At 34.0% G+C, this 11,225-nt stretch overlaps 2 protein-coding genes across 3 annotated transcripts; one reads left to right on the top strand and one right to left on the bottom strand.

Annotated features, from left to right (window-relative positions):
* The first annotated feature begins 1,482 nt into the window (after positions 1–1,482).
* Positions 1,483–4,593, top strand: LOC109147651 (E3 ubiquitin-protein ligase makorin-like). 2 transcript variants are annotated; one of them, XM_019295272.1, is made up of 5 exons: positions 1,483–1,649; positions 2,163–2,250; positions 2,375–3,039; positions 3,447–3,516; positions 4,031–4,593. In XM_019295272.1, exons 1-5 carry the CDS (start codon positions 1,639–1,641, stop codon positions 4,310–4,312), a joined length of 1,116 nt encoding a protein of 371 aa, XP_019150817.1. In that variant the 5' UTR covers positions 1,483–1,638; the 3' UTR covers positions 4,313–4,593. The 2 variants fall into 2 exon arrangements, with proteins under 2 accessions (XP_019150817.1, XP_019150808.1); XM_019295263.1 differs by lacking the exon at positions 1,483–1,649 and having other exon boundaries at positions 1,723–2,250.
* A 533-nt stretch (positions 4,594–5,126) lies between these two features.
* LOC109147664 (probable inactive poly [ADP-ribose] polymerase SRO5) lies at positions 5,127–7,084 on the bottom strand. The gene is made up of 2 exons (XM_019295284.1): positions 6,940–7,084; positions 5,127–6,461 (listed from the first exon to the last, which is right to left on the bottom strand). Exon 2 carries the CDS (start codon positions 6,430–6,432, stop codon positions 5,491–5,493), a length of 942 nt encoding a protein of 313 aa, XP_019150829.1. The 5' UTR covers positions 6,433–6,461; positions 6,940–7,084; the 3' UTR covers positions 5,127–5,490.
* Between the last annotated feature and the right edge of the window lie 4,141 nt (positions 7,085–11,225).

The raw sequence follows: 11,225 nt of genomic DNA, 5'->3' as shown, positions 1-11,225 counted from the left end.
TATCGTTGTCTTTATCTAATATCTTCCTATCACCACCATTACTTATATTATCTATTTATATATACACCACTACACCTAGTCACCTACATTCAGTATCATATTATTTTTTAGTTTATCCACTATCATCTTTCTACTATATTTCTTATAAACTAATATCAATATAATCTATTTACATCTACTTAGGATAATATATTATATAACTTAAAAACTCAAAATCCTATTTATCAAAATGAATATGTTTGGTTATTTGTTCAAATAATGCCCATGTGTGTGTTAGGTTATTAGTTCAAATATTTGTAGTCACTGGTCATGGTATATCTAGGTGGCTGTATCAATGTATTAAATGAATAATTAATCAAATATTTTCATCACCCAAAAATATTTTAAATATTGCATTTAAGAGGTTTCACTCCAAATTCAAATTTTTATATTTAGTTGGAAAAATGATCAAAAGAGACCATTGAACTTTAGTTGAATGTGCAATTAATCCTTAAACTTTAAAAAAGTGCAATTAAAGTATTAGACATTTACACTTATTATTTTAGTGTGTCTAAACCTAGTAGTTGGTTATTCACCTGGAATAACCAGTTATTTAAAATTCTAACGACATCCTGGCGAATAAAAATTTCGGCGACCATCAAAATTTAATAAAAAAATTAGGTGACCTTCTCAACCGGAAAAAATAACATGCCAATTGTTTTCTCCGGTGGAGAAGGCGACCAGATCTAGTCGCCTTCTCTAATGGAGAATATGACCAGTTCGGTCATCTTCTCCATTAGAGAATGCGGCCAGACCAGTAGTCTTTTCCGGTGGAAAAGTCACTGGAAATTGTTGTTGTTGTTTTTTTTTTTTTTTTTTTGTTTTTTTTTTTTTTGTTTTTTTTTTTTTGTTTTTTTTTGTTTTTGTTTTTTTTTTTGGTTTTGTTTTGTTTGTTTTTTTTTTTGTTTTTGTTTTGTTTATTTATTTATTTATTTTTAAACGGTGGTGAACAGTGGTTATTGACGGTCTATGATGGTCAACGTCGATAATTTTACCGGTAACCGCAAGTAATTAGACTTATTTGACTCATTTTGACAAGTTCAAGTGTTTAATTGTACTTTTTTAAAGTTCAAATTACACTTTTTTTTTCTTTTTTTTTTTTAATGTTCGAGTGACCATTTTTCCTATTTAGAATAATACTCTGAAATCACCGACCTAACTCGATACACACACATGTATGCAACACTTAATATTATCATAATTTATTACTAGCATTTTAAGGTTTAAATTAAATGAATTTAAAAATGAATTTCAAATAACCTTGTATTTTTTTTTTACTTAAAAAAATAAATCCCTATGAATACGTTTATTTATTTATTTTTTTAAAGGTAAGAAAAATGCGAAAATGGTAGGAAAAATTGAAACCGAAACAAACAAAACGTGGTATTAACGCGTTTGAAGCGCCAAAAGGCAAAAGCCCTATAATACGCTCACTTTTCTCACCTCCACAGCTACACGTTTCAATCGCTTTCTATGAGCGACACGAGACAGCAGGCGGTGGCTTCTCTATATTTTTGTCTGCATCAGATTTCAATCTCAAAATTATCTGCATCGGAGCTTTTCTAGGGCTCCATCTCCTCTCGCCGGAAGATCGAAGCCATGCCGAAAGGGTGAAATCTCGTTTCCTATTTTCCTTTTTCTTTTCTGCCGATTCAATTCAACGTTTCAAATTTCAATCAGCTTACGGATGCCTCCACCCTCGCCTCATTTGCACCATTTTACCTTTTTTTCTTATTTCGTTACGAATTTCTTGTTTTTGCCTTTTGGATTTTGTTACGGAGATGATTCTGTCCTTCATTCCTATCTCCCGGATGGGCATAGATGAGTTGAATAAGCTTACCAGTTGGTATTTTGATCCGTGGCAATGTGATACTGCGGTTTGGATGAATTTACAGAATTCATTATTAGGGGAATCGGATTATTTTATGAATTGCATATTGAATTTTATTTTGTCCGGTTCAAGTTTGATTACTGTATGAATACCTGAGGCTGTTCTTTTAATATTGCTTGCTTAATGCTAGTACTTTGATTCCTAAACCATATTCTCCATTACTTTGATCTATGGGTTGCTTCTTAGCAAATTTTAGTTTGACAGCTCATGTTTGTGTTTATAATGTCTCCAGGGTTCCTTGCAAGTTTTTTGCACAGAGGGGATGTCTAAAAGGGGAGCACTGTGAATTTTTGCATGAATTGAGAACACCTCCAAATAATGTAAGAATTCTTGACTATTTTCTCGGGTAATCATGCCATTGATTAATTTTATCTACACTTCGGCTGTTACAAACATGACCTTTTTTATTTTATTTTATTTTATTTTTTTAAATTTTTTTTGCAGATTTGCACCTATTACCAAAAAGGAATATGTGCTTTTGGAAGCAGGTGCAGATATGAACATGTTAAAACTTCCCAATTGCAGTCTTCTGCCTCATCTTTTTCAGGGCATACAAAACCAACTTGGAATCAGAAGTTGGGGCCTCAAGATTCATTACAGAGTGATGGCATAGCTGAGGCGAAGATTCATAATCCAGCTGATCAATCAATCTGCTCATTTGCTGCTGCTGGTAATTGTCTGCGTGGGGAAAAATGTTCTCAAATACATGGGGATTTATGTCCCACTTGTGGGAAACAGTGCTTGCATCCTTTTAAGCCTCAGGATAGAGAGGAGCATCTAAAAGCATGCAAAAAAAGGCAATGGCACCTGGAAATACTAAAACATAGTCAAGAAATAGAGTGTAGTGTGTGCCTCGAGCGTGTTCTATCCAAGCCAACAGAAGCTGAACGTAAATTTGGAATCTTATCAGAGTGTGACCATCCATTTTGTGTAGTGTGCATCAGGAATTGGCGTAGTAGCTCTCCATCATCTGGGTTGGATGTAAATTCTGCATTAAGGGCATGTCCCATATGCCGAAAACGATCTTATTTTGTCATTCCTAGTGTGATTTGGTACAACACAAAAGAAGAAAAACAAGAAATTATTGATAGCTACAAAGCAAAACTCAGGTATTTGTTTGTTGTATGCATTTTTTGGGAGGGGGGTTGGGGGCTTTCTGATATTGATAGCTAAAACTCTTTTCTCACATCAGGATCTTTCTTCAATTAAATGTTATTATGATTCTGATACCAGAAGTAATGATGAAAGTGGGATGCTTGACACTACATTATGCCTTACACAAGTTTGAGAACTTGGCTTTTAAAGTTTAATAGTCAAGATAAAGAAAATCTGCCATTTTCTTTCTTAACTTGAATTGGAGAAGAAGCATAATATCAGACCGCCTTTTACCTTTGGGGAGGGGGAGGGTGGGGGAGTTGTTATTATGTTTCTTTTCTTCCCAAAAGAAAATGCCCTCCATCCAGTATTTTATAGTTATCCTGTTGTAAGTTACATCTATAATTTTTTTTTTCTTCAGGACTATCGATTGCAAACACTTTGACTTTGGGAATGGGACTTGCCCATTTGGGACTAGTTGTTTCTACAAGGTACTGTATTTTAAAATTTTGATAGATGTATGTAGAATACTTGTTACATTAGTTTCACTTTTGTTATAATGGTCTTGAGTTGATTGAAAATTTGCATTCATATGGTAATGGAAGGCTAGATTTTGGCATTCGAAGTTTAACTTTGTTGTCTCACTCTGTCCCCTTTTATCAAAAAATGTAAATTAGAAATTGTGTTACCTTTATGAAATATATATATATGATCTCTTAGCCTAAGGGTGTGTCTCTACATGGTTTTAGAGCTGTAATTGAGCTAAATTGAGTTAAGCCTAGCATTATCAGGTGTGGCTTGTAACAGATCCACCCACCAACTATAACCCAGTTGAATTAAACTAGCCAGGTCAAATTGATTTGTTAAATGGTTTGGTTCAAGTTTTCACTAATAGCTCACCATGCTGTTCACTGCGAATTGATGATTGCTGAGCTACTTATTGGAATTTCATTCTGTATGATTGGTTTACCACTTCTTTGATGGATAACATCTGTTCTCTTCCAGCATACTGTCAAGCCTGGATCAATGATGTGGAATCGTGCTCTGATGCCCGATTCATTTGGCTCAAGGTTTCCAGACATGGATGAAGTAGGACCCAGCTCTGATACAGATGTTGATGGCTTAGCAAATTTGTTTGAGCACCTGTACTTGCCACATAGACCAGGAGGACTTCAGGAGCAAGAGGATTCTAGTGATGAAGAATTATATGAATTTGCCGAGGCCATGTCTTTTCTGCTATGCCTGCATGGTTCTGATACTAGTGACTTTTCAAGTGACGAGGAATAACAATATCATATCCTTGAGATTGATGTATACACACATCCCTTGAGATTTATAAGAATGGTTACATCTCTTGATGTGTCTCTGACTCTCTGTATGGATTTATGTGTTACTAGTCCTGTAAACTAATTGTGGCAGACTGGTTTTTGATGAAATGTAGTCACGAAAACAATTATTATGGCATAATATGTGATGTATATCTTGGTATTTCTTCAACTGGAAACTTACAGAGGTTACATCATTAGGGCATCCAATTGTGGATATCTAAATATTATTACTCTGACTAATGGAGCAGGAATACAGGTGTTCCCTAAAAAATTTTAAGCCTCCTAGCTCAACATTTGCCTACTTTTCTCATTTCCCACTCGATTAGTTTACTATTATCTATTTAGTTAAGAGTCATGCTATTTTGTTGTCCAGGTAATTTTAATGATAATTGAAGTTTTCTGAATTTCCTGGCTCAGCAAGCCACAGACAATTATGTGTACATTTTGTTCTATTGTTTACAGCAAGCACATGGTGATGGTTGTCTGGACTTTGAATTGGATTAGTTCTGTGAAATCTTGGATCTGGAGATGGAACTTGAGTGATAAATATATTCAGTAGGTTTCTTTATCTGCCTATTGATTCTCTCCACTTTTTGAGAAGATAAGACAATCTTTTGTCTATATCTCTCTCTCTCTCTCTCTCTTTCTAAACTGATGCTGTTTTCAGGCTGAGAGCTTTGCTTGTAAGGTGAACATTGGTCTTACAATTTCAGGGTACGTTCAGAAATTTCAATCTGCCATGTCTCAGTGCTATATTTTTTTTGTTTAGCAACTTACCAGTATAAATGTTGTGTTTTCTCAGTGATTTATGTGATTAATGTTGTACCCAGAAAACAAGTTTTAGTGTGGTTATGCTGACAGTTTACATTGGTTACTTTAAATGACCAACCTCAAAATATCTGGCTTTGAGATCTTTTCTGTTAACATGACCTGCATTTATGAAGTCCCAAATTCTCAATATAATTAATGCAACAGTCTCATAATTGAATTAGGTATCAAGAATGCATGATATAAGAAACTAGTATTATGCTTTAGAGAACTGGAAACCAAACTTTAGTTTCTAGTTAAATTACTACTATGGGTATACATTGTGTAACTTGAATAGTAGATTACAGTTAAATTAACATGTTGTACACCCTAATTGTCAAAATAGCTGCTTGAGGACTTGTGCGGTGAGAAAGTTAACATTTTCTTCCGCTTATTCTTGCAGGATTTAATGGCTTGAACCAGCAGACTGTTACCTGCTAGATTTTTCAAATGCCATTGGAGTTCTTTCAATGTTATCTTCCCTTCTTCAATGTCCTTTTGGTATTTTGCTATCGATTGCTTGTCATGAGGCAACATAAGTGAAAGTTCAAAAAATAGTGCTGAAATATGTGCAGGTATTTCTACTCTTTTAGTTGTTGACAGTACATTGAAGCTGGTAATTAATTCTGGTAAAATTTGGGCTTTCATGTGGCTATTCCAGATAATGTACTTTGTTGGAGAAACTAAACTGTCAACCCCAGAATCAAACTCTTCGGAACTTGGATAGCATTGAGTAGAACCCGGTTGAACAACTTCTGCATTCCCCAGCAACACCCTGCAAAACAGGAGATGTCGCAACCCTTCTGCATCAGGAATTGTGGATTTCAAACAGTTGAGGACCAACTTGGATGGAGTGAGATGGATGCCTCGGCCATGTGTCTCATTCATTACGGGATTAACAAAACCATGAGAAAGTATGTTGAAAATCTGCTCCTTTGGAGCTACATACCAAGCAAAATTCTCATTCGGGTTCCCTCCCCTTTTTATCTTCAAGCCATATTTATACATAAAGAAATTTTGAAGCTTTTCTCGGTCTCCAGGGGTTGTGTAAGGACTGTACTCTTTTCTATGCACACTCTTCAGTTTTGTGGACTTCCCCAGAGCTCCCAAACTCGAAACTAACTCTTCTTTGGTCACCTGATAATCTCTTTCAGATTTGTCAATGGTGACAAGAAGATCACAGCTGGAGCTATCGTGATTATCTGTTCTGTATGTTGAAGTTGCTGTGCTGCAACAATCGAAATCAATCTTCAATACATCCTTGACAGTCATCTTGTTCTGTAGATGAAGATTGAAGAAGAAAGAGGCTTTGCTGAACTGCAACCCGAATGGCCGGAGAGGAACGTGGGATGCCGTCTAGTTTAAATAGGAACGTCGGAAAAATCCTATGCCTCGTGGTATTCGAGGTAAATTACGAACTTCGTCTTGCCTAATTTAAATAGGTAATTGGGAAATTAAGAGCTGTTCTGTGGATGAAGATTGAAGAAGAAAGAGGCTTTGCTGAACTGCAACCGGAATAGCAGGTGAGGAACATGGGATGCCGTCTAGTTTAAGTGGGATGCCGTCTATTTTAAGTAGGAACGTCGGAAAAATCCTATTCCTATGCCTAAGTAGGAACGTTGGAAAAATCTTATTCCTATGCCTCGTGGTATTCGTCGGAAAAATCCTATTCCTATGCCTAGTGGTATTAGAGGGAAATTACAAGCTTCGTCTTGCCTAATTTAAATAGGTAATGGGAAATTAAGAGCTGTTCTGTGGATGAAGATTGAAGAAGAAAGAGGCTTTGCTGAACTGCAACCAGAATGGCAGGAGAGGAACGTGGGATGCTGTCTAGTTTAAGTAGGAACGTCGGGAAAATCCTATGCCTCGTGGTATTTTTGCTATGAAAAGGACAAATTTTGATGTGTATTTTAACTTGCTCTTTTAAATAAAATTTCATTGATATATATATATATATATATATATATATATATATATATATATATATATATATATATATATATATATATATAGTACGATGCTGGAGCCGTGATGTCTAATTTTAGTTTAACTCCAACAGGTATATAGTGTGTGTTTGATTTGAACAGGAGAATCATAATCATAATAGGAATGTGAATTAAATATTTGGTAATTGAAATGAATTTTGATGAAAGTATTTACATGTTTAGTAGTAGGGACGTAGGGTAAAATTGAAATAATTATCAATATTGGTTATGTTTGGTAAATCTAGGGTGTGTTTGGAAATTTGAAAAATGACTTTCGAAAAATGTTTTTTGAGTTTTCAGTGTTTGGCAAGAGGGGGAAAAATGAGGTCAATAGAAAATGATACATTAGTCAAAGAAAAATATGTATATTTTGGGGGAAAATGACTTCTCCTTTCTTTTTTGGAGAAGTCATTTTCCAAGAGGAGGTGCTTGCAAAATTTTTCGAACATAATTTTTTGCAGGTTATTGCGAGTCGGTCCACCAATCTCGCAGGATAGGGTTCATGCAACCAAAGCTCATGCGGGTTGACGGACCCCGCAGGCCGGTTCGCAGACTTTTTTTTTTTTTTTCAAAATTCAAAGTTCAAAAAAATAAAATTTATAAATAATATTAATTTTTTTGTGTTTAAAAATTTAAAAGAAAATTACATTTTTTAAAATGTTAATATATATATATATATATATATATATATATATATATATATATATATATATATACATATATCAAAAGAGTGCTATTCAAAAAAGGATTTTATCAAAAGTTTTAAACAATTAAAATTTTGAAGTATTCAATTCTTTTCATTTTCCTACTCATTTTCTGTAAAATGAACCAAACACACAAAGACAGTTTTCCGTTGTGTAGCCAAACACTAGAAAGGAAAATATTTTCTGGAAAATGACTCATTTTCCTGCTTTCCAAACGGAGCCATAGTTGAAAAGTTAGCTGAAAGAAGAAAAGTAGCTAAAACTGAAATGCTATGAGCTAGAAACTAAAAATTGAAAAGCACTTAAACTAACTAATTATATTTAAAAGTTAAGTGTAAAAAAGACTAAAAAGGACATTTATATAAAATTTAAATAGTTTTAATTTAAATATGTTTATTTATCTATTAAAATTGCTTATGCTTTAAAAGTGTTTGGTAAAATTAATTTTTTGATAAGCTGATAAGTGTAAAAAGACTAAAAATGATATTTATATAAAATGTAAATAGTTTTAAATTTAAATAGATTTTTTTACCTATTAAAGTTTAACATTTTGAAATGAAACCATATGATCTAGCATTTCATAATGAAGTAATAATATTGTTGCGAATCTCCTTCATTTCAATAGAGGTCTCACTTAAATTTTCGTTGATGGAGATATTACTACTTGAATCTTAAAGTTCATCCGACGATCTATAATTTAGATGTTTCTCAAACACATTAAACATCATGTCATCTTGTGAATTCTTTTGAATATTATTATGTAGTGTAAATGTAACCATAATAACATCAATTTGGGTCTCTATACTAAACTGTGACATTTGAAGGGAAGAATGTGCATGATCGAAACATATATATATATATATATATATATATATATATATATATATATATATATATATATATATATATATATATATATATATATATACACGTATATATATATACATATACATATATGTATATACACATATATATACGTGTATATATATATACATATACATATATATATACACACATATATATACGTGTATATATACACACACACACACACACACACACACATATATATATATATATATATATATATATATATATATATATATATATGCCATCCTCAAGAGAGCAACAGGGTTTGGGGTTAAAAAATTGTTGAAAGGGACAGTTGGTGCAAGCCACTTAGAGGATGGATACCAAGGGACATATAAGAACAAGAGGACTTGCAGCCTTTTCATCAGGAATGCAGCTGGGCAATTTTGTCTAGCAGGGACATATACCAAGGGCCTTGCTGATAGCCTAAGAAAGGTTTGGAAGGAGATTGCTCAGGATATTTGGGCTTGGTGCAGAAGAAAGAAGCTAGCTAGAGTGATCCTTGAAGGGGAGGAGGGTCAACTGATGGGATTAGATTTGAACCCTAATCAGGGGGAGGTGAAATATCTCACCTGCAGAGGTTGTGTCAACTGCATTGCCACTTGTTTAGCTAATAGATGTGAGGGAGAGAGTGTGATCTTCTTGAAGCCTGGTGGCTTGCCTCAAGGTTTCCAGTCGCTCTGGCCTTGGAGGGGTTGCCCCATTTCATCTTCCTGCCTGGTCAAGATCTTGCCTAAGGAGGGTTCTGAAGTCTGGTCTGATTTTTTTTTTTTTTTTTTTTTTTTTTTTTTTTTTTTTTTTTTTTTTTTTTGAAATCTGAAGCAGAAACCAGCTGTCCTTTATGTTGCTTTTTGGAGTGATGCAAACAGATGGGGGCCTTGGCTTATGATCTGAGACAGAGAGTTATATGCAGTCCTGAAGCTGAGGCAAGGTTTCAGATCTGATCATAGAACAGCCTTGTAAGTGTAGCTTGCCCTTTTGGTTAGTGGTTTGTGTGTTGGTTTTACTTGGCTTGCAGGTCTAAGCATCATGATTTATCCTGGTCACCAATGCTTATTTCATGAGGGAAAATGGGCTCCTTATGCAAGTGGTTTACATTAGCAAGGGGCATCATCTTGTGAAATAAGATTGGTCTCATGGCTATGTCCTAAGGGATGAGAATGGAAGGAAGTTTTGATTGTTTGAGCTTGACTAACCTGCTTTGTCCCTAGTGTGTCTCTTTAAAGAGGGCTGGCTGGGAGTGTGGATAGGTTGGAAAATATGTAACGAAAACAGATGAAAAAAGAGAGAAGAAACAATACTGAAACAGTGTGAAAACAATGGAAAATGTTAGGTTGGCTTGGTTGGGTTGGATTTGGTTGCCAATATATGTATGTATGTATATATATATATATATATATATATATATATATATATATATATATATATATACATACATATATATATTGGCAACCAAAAATATCACAACGAAATTTATTATCCTCATCGATTCTGTAGAAAAACCGCGATGAAACCATCGACCGTTGCCTTTGCTGTCACCGTTGTGGTGACATAACTTACTTTCGTCACAAAATGTGAGCGCCCAAATTTCACGGGGTTTTTCTCACTTTGCGCCAAAAATTGCTACGGAATTGACTTCGGTCACCATTTTCAATGCAAAATTGTGACAGAACACGTTCAGTAGCGAAAACCGTCGCGAATCGACAACAGATTACATTCCGTCACGATGTTTCCGTCGCGATTCGTGATTTTTAATGTAGTGTAAAATAATTATCATATAATAATTATCAATATTGATATTTGGTCATGTATGACCAGGGGCGGAACTATAGTGGAGGCAGTGGAGACAACTGCCCCCGTTTACCCCACCCCTACCCCATATATAACCCGTATATATATATATATATATATATATATATACTAGTTCTTTTACGCGCTTTGCGCGAATAAAATAATGCCCAATGATATATTATATCGGAGATGTTCATGCATAGGTAAATAAATATTGAATTTGTTTATTTAAATTGGTAATTTAAAGTATATAAATGCAAGATAATATATGAGAGATTGGTTATATTGTCACTAAAATAAATGTTTGCAACTTTGTAATAACGCTAGTCTAAATACTTAGTCTAAAAACGATAGTCTAAATAAATACTATTTGTGGTTTAAATTTCTCTAATTATTCTTAATTCTTTTTTTTTTTTGGGTAGCATTGTCATTGTCTTCATCTTCAGTACATGTCCTCTTTTTGTTTTTTTTTTTTTGTTTTTTTGTTTTTTTTTTTTATTGATAGTGTGTCATGTGCAATTGGATTACTGGTCGTAGCATAGATGGATTCATCGTGCAATGAGATTATAGTATAGGAAGCTTTAGATTTGCCTTGTTGTGTATATGATGAGATCTTTGTTGTACTATTAACTCTTTATCTTACAAGCACCTATTGATATTTGGTAGTGGTAGTTTTTCCCCTACATGTTTCATGCGTTGTGAGATGTTTATCGTAGGT

This window comes from Ipomoea nil, unplaced genomic scaffold (genome assembly GCF_001879475.1).
Source record: "Ipomoea nil cultivar Tokyo-kokei standard unplaced genomic scaffold, Asagao_1.1 scaffold0268, whole genome shotgun sequence".
Classification (NCBI taxonomy): Eukaryota; Viridiplantae; Streptophyta; class Magnoliopsida; order Solanales; family Convolvulaceae; genus Ipomoea; species Ipomoea nil.
The sequence above is the reverse complement of the archived record's forward strand: the minus strand, read 5'-3'. Positions and strand labels throughout refer to the sequence as shown.